The sequence below is a fragment of the Oryza sativa genome, chromosome 1 (assembly GCF_034140825.1).
Source record: "Oryza sativa Japonica Group chromosome 1, ASM3414082v1".
NCBI lineage: Eukaryota > Viridiplantae > Streptophyta > Magnoliopsida > Poales > Poaceae > Oryza > Oryza sativa.
Genome location: NC_089035.1, coordinates 25033318 through 25040845, shown reverse-complemented (window position 1 = coordinate 25040845; position 7528 = coordinate 25033318). Strand labels below are relative to the sequence as shown.

Here is a 7528-nt window from a genome sequence, read left to right as displayed (position 1 = left end):
CCCCACCCCACAGATCTGACCACCACAAAAGAGAGAAAAATAGCCATAAATAAGGAAAAAGAATCTTGAGAGAGGATGAGAGAGAGAGAGAGAGGAGGCACAAAGAGGAAAAGGTCTTGTTTCTCTCACTCCCAAGCACATTGGGAGATGTGACAGACAAGTGTCACTCCCAGCTACCACCACACTCCCAGAACCAAATCTAGTTCCAAAAATGAAAAAAAAACAGATGCTGGTTATAACTGATAACACAACACAATCAGCAGCTGTGCTACTAATGCTCACCCCAGGTGCAGAGATTGGCATCACCATCATCATTATCATCATCATCACAACCACAAAGGAGAGCAAGGCAAAAAATTCCAAAAGAGGAAGATAAAAAGAATGTTGGATTGTTTTATTCATGGAAATGGTAGCATTATGTATCAGCACCACAAACCAGCAGCAGAAGCAGCAAAATGACACCAATCTTTCTTTTAACACCAACCCCTAAACCCATCCTGCACCAATTAACAAGCTCTCTTGATTCGCTAAAATGACAGCTAGCCTCTCCTGTACTAACCTCCTCCAACCTCCAAAATTTTTTTGATACCACCATTTCTCCAGGGAAGCAATCCTTCAATTGGATTTCTGATGTTTTTGCTATATGGTATTTACATGTAATGAAAATCTCAACCATCATCCCTCTCTAACTCCCTCTCCCCCTCCCTCCTCTCCTCTATGATAATATGCTACTAATCTAAACAACATTACAAACTTGCCCTTCTTGAGAAGGAGGGTTGGCTGGTTCTATTGGACTATAAGGTAAAGCAAAATGTATCAAATACAAGAGGTGAAAGAGCCCAGAAGGTGAAAGAATTGAATGGGGTCGGCATATGAACGGTAAAAAAGGAGTAACAACAGATGGGGAATGGAATGGGGGGCAAGGGGGGAAAATTGGGGAGGCTCTTCCACATATACCAATTTTAGCTCATTATGCTCATGCTCGTCAGGGAAATTATTGTGCAGCTGATGAAATGAGGTGGGACTGGTGGAGGCTGACAACATCATCTCAAGTTTTGACAGTAAAAGGCTATAGGGGGGAAAGGGGAGCACTATGCATCAATGAAATCGGGAAATCGGGGTTTTCGGTACCAGCTGCTTCTCAAGAACTAGATACGGCATAGTGCCTTACTGAGTAGCGCAGAACATGCAAGCTTGGGCAGATCATTTCCTTCACCTTCACCCCATCTTTGTATATCTTGAATGTTGGGACTATCCGCACGTTCTCCGCCTTCGCGACCATAGGGCTATCTTCAACATTTACCTGTTGTTTTGCACACACAATGCAGATTTGTTAGTGTCATTTATAAGCACTTGTTGGATGTATTTGATTGGAGACATGTCAAGTGTCTCACCTTTAGGAAATTCAGCGAGGGGCATTCGCTGCAAAGGGAGTTCACCGAAGGTGTAATTAGTGTGCACTGCTGATTCATGATTGACATGAAGTAAACAACAGACACCCCTGAAGATATAGCAAATTGTTCAATAGTCAGTCAATTGCAAAATAGGCAAGTCTGGTATGATAAACCTAGTAAAACACATGTTTCAAGAATATAAAGAAGGCAGTATTTCGGATTGTTCAGGATGCTACCAGAGCAGCACCAATGAGTTAATTTCAGGGTATGAGATCAAGGGAAAAAAAAGAACTAGTAGAGAATAACACACCTGGTGATCCTATGGCAGCACGGAGTTGTTCTACACTGGTTACCATCTCAACCTCTCCTCCAAATTTCATATTCGATACATCCTCACCACGAGTTGTCTTCAATGCAACTTGAGCATGGAACAGTGCTTCTGCAACCTCTGTATCAGCAGGAAGCTCTTTATGAAGCACCTCATAGTCCCGCACACAATCAGCCCAACGCTCGAGCTAAATAATAGTTAACAAGGTCAACATAATGTACATAGAGTGGAAACAATATCCAATTACTCAATTCCACTATCAAAAATAAACATTTAATGCATATGATTGCTGCTTACCTTGGCATAGGATGAAGCTCGCCTTAAAAGCGCCTTTGTGTAATTAGGTTGTATTCTTAATGCTTCGTTACAGTCATCAACAGCCTTTTCCCACCGCTCTAGCTTCCCCCAGCATGCTGCTCGATTGCAATAGAGCACTGGATTTGAGGGCTCATATTTGAGCCCTTCACTATATGCTATAGATGCATCAGAAAACTTGGCAGCTTTATAGAGCTCATTTCCTTGGGCTCGAGCCTTTGCAACTAATTTGACATTATTTAGAATCATTCCAACTTCCGCATTTCCAGGATCAATAAATCTAGCATTATCAGCTGCCTCCACAGCAGCATCAAACCTGTAGAATACAGAATAACAAATTCATGCTAATCTATTTTAACCGCAATGTGGAAAATTGAGCATTATTCTAGGGTTAGAGAATCACACCTTCCCAATGCCATGTCGACTTGGGCTCGGACAATAGAGACATATGACTCAGCTAGCATGCCTGACGGGTTGGCTCCCATCCGATACAGCAACACGCTGTCCAATTTCAGCAAACTTGCAAGAGTCGAGTCAGCCTCCTCCAACTTGTGGAGACGGAGAAGTGCTTCTGACCTTATCGCAAGAAGCTGCACAGAAGAGCAAACTCAGTGTGAATTGCTACAAACCAACAATTCCTTGCAACCTTATGCTTGACATTACCAGCCGAGAGGAGTCAGCTCCAGCAGCAATGGCAGCATCAGCTTCCCTCAGCGCGCTCTTCCAATCCCCGACTTTCCTGGCATCTATGCTTCTTCCCTGATGCATCTCCACCTCCTGCAGCTTCTCCCACTCCGAAGGATCAGATTGATGGAGATGCCCAGCCTGCGTTAAGTGCCTCCTCGCCTTGCTAATCATCCCCAACCTGAGACAATGCAAGGTCCAATCGGTTTAATCTACAATTCTAGCAAAAATTACATCACACCGGTTGTTCCAACTGTAAAATCAGACATCTTGCGAGTCAGAACAAAACTAGGACAAAATTTTCAGCTTTGTGTGGCCTACATCCAATGCACCTAAAGAAAGCTTACAAAATACAGCTAAGCAAACGCTCCCCTTTCATCAGCAATGTGTGATGGGGAACCACTTTAACAGCACATTTACTTCATGGCCAACACAAGCTTGTAGCTTTCGACAACCACAAATCAAACCAATCAATTGTTGCGTAAGCAAAAAGATGGAATTCTTAATCATCCTATCATCAAGCGTAAAAAAAATAAAAAAGAAATTAACCAACAGTGACGATCAAGCATGCCGCACAAAGCAGCAGCAATCCTAAATCGAAATCAGATTAGCTTAAGGAAAAAGGAAAGACGCTAGATTTATGTTGCTCTCGCTCGCGGGAAAAAAGAGCTTAGCATCCACATCCAAGAAAGCAACAGCACCATGCACGAAGAAGTCGGAGGAAATCGGAAGCAAGAAAGAAGCAATGCGGGAGGAGGAGGAGAGCTCACCGGAGGCAGAGGCCGGCGAGGCGGCTGTGGGCGCGGCCGTTGGCCGGATCGAGGCGGACTGCCTCCTCGCAGTCGCGGAGCGCGTCGGCGAGGCGGCCGAGGCCGGCGAGCGCGGCGGCGCGGTTCCCGCGGCACGCGGCGCTCTCGGGGCAGAGGGCCACGGCGCGGTCGTAGTGCCGCAGCGCCTCGGCGTGCTTGCCCTTCTTGTACCACTCGTTGCCCAGGCGGGTCACATCCTGGAGGCTCCCGCTGCTCGCCGACGACGCCGCCGGGAAGGTCGCCGGAGATCTCGGAGCGTGTCCAAGAAACGACGAGGAGTCAATGCTGCTCCTCGCGGGGGCCATGCCGCCGCCGCCGCGCATGATGCTCCCGTGGCCGTAGTTGCCGGTGCCGGATCCGAGCACGTCCGGGCGGGAGCGCGGCGGGGGCGGCGCGGCCGCCGCGACGGGGACGCGCCCGGACGGGCAGATGTTACCTGCGGGGAGCGCATTAGTCATCGGCGAGCTCGCCGTGCTCCCGCGGTCCCCGCCGCCGCCGCCGCTCCCGCCGCTGCTCCCACCGGAGAATATCAACGGGCCAGATCCGCACCGCCGGTGCCCGGGCAGCCGCGGGGGCGTGCTCTCCGCCGTCAGCTCGCCGGAGTGGCTCCTCCCGCCCGCCAGCGCCAGCGCCCCGGCATTCGACGGCGCCGGCGACTTAGCCGACCCGGACGACGACGACGACGACGTCGCCACGCTCGCCCGCGCCCGCAGCGGGGACACCGGCGAGCCAAGATCGGCGAACACGTCCGCCTTCGCGTCCGGCTTGTCCCGCACCGCGCCGCCGCCGCCGCCGTCCAGCGCCAGCGCCGCCGCGCGCACCCGTATCCGGTCCGCCTCCGACATCGCCGGATCTCCCGCTCTCCGCCTCAGCAATGCCGCCACCTACACCCCTCAAATCCTCCTCCTCCTCCAATCCCGAGCAAGCAAGCAGGCATAGAACCACACCCCCCCAAGAACAGCACAGCTTTTGCCCCCACCTTGTGCGCGCCCGCGGCGAGATGAACCACCACCACCACCCAGCAAGAACTGCGAGCAATAAATCGCCGAGCAAAAGCGCGAGCGGATTCCCCGTGAGGAGGAGAAATGGAGGATAGCGTCAAGGGAAGAGAAGGGGGGGGGGGGGGGGGGCAGAAGAGAGGAGAAGAGAAGGAAGAAGAAAGGGGAGGAGTGGGAAGCAGGGGGGAGAAATAGCAGTGGGTGGGGGGACTTGGGGAGGGGCTACCCTGGAATTATGGAAGAAATCCAGGGGGCAGAGTGCAAAATATGTTGTGTGGTTATTTGGGTCATCTCTGGTGTGGGTTTTGTGGTTTTTGGTCTCTAGTGTCATTGGAGTTTAGGGTTTTTCTGGTTTCCTTCTTCCGTTTTTGGGTTTTTAGGTGCTGGAGTTTCAATTGTTCTTGTTATGTAAAAACTTTTAAGCTGGGTTTGAGTGGCTCCTAGTAGTTTTTTTTTCTTTATAGTTGTTTACTTAGATGAAAGGGTATAGTTGTTTGTTTGGAAAAAAAGGGTTAGTTTCATGTTGTTTTCGTAACGTCGGCGTTTTTATTTTATCGTGAGTAATGGATTTTCTCAGGTAAGTATAAGCCACGTCATTATTCGAGCATCTTTACAGCTATGTTCAACCATAATTATTAATTAGCGTTGTTTTTATTGAAAAATCACATGTGGCAACTAGTGTTCTACTGATGTCAAAGTCGGTCGTGCAGAAATCGACAAGCGTAGGCACTTAAAAAGTCATGGTCAATGATGTTCTGGTCTTGTTTTGTAGTCGTGTTGTTGGTTGATATAGTGATAAGCTTTAAACACGTATGCATATATCTTTTATTACATATGTCCTAAATTTTTCTATCCCTTATTATCATCACGATGTCTATATGAGTCAGCAAGCAAAATACGTGTAAAGAGATTATCTTTTTACATATACGCTCATTAACATTATCGTGTGATCTGAAATTTTCCATCCTTAATTAATATCACAATGTCCGCGGGGATATAAAAGTTTGATCACATCAAAGAAGCTTTGAAAATTACGTATTAGATAATATGGCAATAAGCTTTCTACAAGCGTGCATATCTCTAGTTACATTGATTCCTTAATCTTCCATAACCTTTTAGGTAACACCATGACGTTTAAAAAAAAAACATATTTCATCAACACAAAGGTTTCTTATACAATTTCTGAAATGGAGTGGCAATCTTCCAGTTACGCCCACGTTTAGATTTTACGTCCGCACGTATTAGGGTCTTTTTAACATAGTGCCAGCTATATTTTTACTTTTCTTGAGCTATAGTTCAGCCAACAGTTTATGCTCTTCTCAAAAAGAGAGTGGAGATGGCTGAAACTCTCACAAAATGAATTTGAAATGTAGTGTTGTGTTTAGAACGCTCCACAATTTTACTTGAGACTCAACTTTAATAAGAGATATCTAAGTTATATGGGATACATAAATTTCATAATATGGTAACAAATACATAGTTCAATGATAACGAAGAAAAAACCAATCATGTTTTTCATCTGTTTTCACTGTTCTTATGCAGGAAACAAATGTAAATATGCATTTATGAAATCTTCAAAAACGGATGCATATTGCATTTTCCGAGGCCATCAAAATTCATGAGAGAAAGAGAGAGAGGGAAGCATGGAGCTCGGTCCCGAAGCTTTCCAGCCTTCTCTCTCACACTGCATACGCAAGCATACCCTAAAAACCAGAGAATCTGCTTCCCAAAAACAGAGAGAGAAGGGATGAGAAGAGACAGCACACCATAGATTTCCAGTGGACGCCAAAATGACCGTTCTGCCCCCACAACAAACACTGTGCTTTTCGCTTTCATGTTCTTGCCAACCACGCACACCGGAACACATTCCTTCCTAACCGCTTCCTGTGTCTCAATGTTATCCTTGTATAAAACTAAATAAAAAGCTATGCACTATGTCATCATATGTAAATAAATTTCTAAGTTCTGGTGAGAAACATCAACACAACATTCCTCATTATAACTGTATCACTATACAAAACAAAAAAAAAATTGGTCTTCGCATGTAATTCAGTCTAAAATTATTATTATTTTCTTCAGCAAGCTTTTTGGCTCCTTTGAAACAAAGTCATGAAATATTATAGAAAATTTGCATATATAGTTCTTTGGATTAAAGGAATAGTTAAAAAAATCATACGAAATTCCTTTGTGTTGGGTCAAAACAGGAATATTTAACCATTTGCCACATTTAGATGTGGCAATTAACTTTTTGCCACTGGACCCATATGTCATTAAGATAGGGGTGACAAATATTTATTTACCAAATTTAAAAGTGACAAATAGTTAAAACCCCTGTCAAAACATAGTGATCTTGGAAGAATTTTATTCATGGAAAAAAAATTGTCTGTGTTTATCTTTCCTCTAATTGCTACGCTTCCCTGCATTCCATCGAAACAGTTATTTCTATCTTTTTAGGGGGGGTTTTAATCAATAGGACACTCTAAACCATGTATTTTCCATGTTTTATGATGAACTCTTTCCATCACAAAATAATTATTTTTCTAGAGTTCAAAAATTGTCTCAAAATAGTTCATATCATCCTATCTATTTGTCCCATCAATCATCTCCTATTCTAGCTTCTCTCCATTTTATCCCCACTACTCACCTACTTACATTTCAATAAGAGATATTGCAGTATTTTCTTTTTAAACTTTAATTTATACTAAACAGTATAGAATGATCAGTATTATAGGATGGGAGGGAGTGAGAATATTGTAGTGTAAACGAGCCCTCAATCCTAAGGGCATGTTAGATCTCAGGAGTTGTTTAGATTTCAACTTTTTTCCTTTAAACTTTTAACTTTTTCATCACATCGAACTTTCATACATACACAAATTTTCAACTTTTTCATCACATCGTTCTAATTTCTTCAAACTTTCAATTTTGGCGTGGAACTAAACACACCTCACCCTAAAATTTTACACCATATCACGTCAAACGTTTAACACCTACATGAAGTAT

The 7528-nt window shown here is 44.7% G+C and overlaps 1 protein-coding gene across 1 annotated transcript; it reads right to left on the bottom strand.

Annotated features, from left to right (window-relative positions):
- Window positions 1-373: 373 nt before the first annotated feature.
- LOC4326651 (TPR repeat-containing thioredoxin TTL1) lies at window positions 374-4630 on the bottom strand. The gene is made up of 7 exons (XM_015769353.3): window positions 3492-4630; window positions 2701-2902; window positions 2443-2627; window positions 2020-2353; window positions 1705-1909; window positions 1395-1501; window positions 374-1303 (listed from the first exon to the last, which is right to left on the bottom strand). Exons 1-7 carry the CDS (start codon window positions 4373-4375, stop codon window positions 1142-1144), a joined length of 2079 nt encoding a protein of 692 aa, XP_015624839.1. The 5' UTR covers window positions 4376-4630; the 3' UTR covers window positions 374-1141.
- Window positions 4631-7528: the final 2898 nt, after the last annotated feature.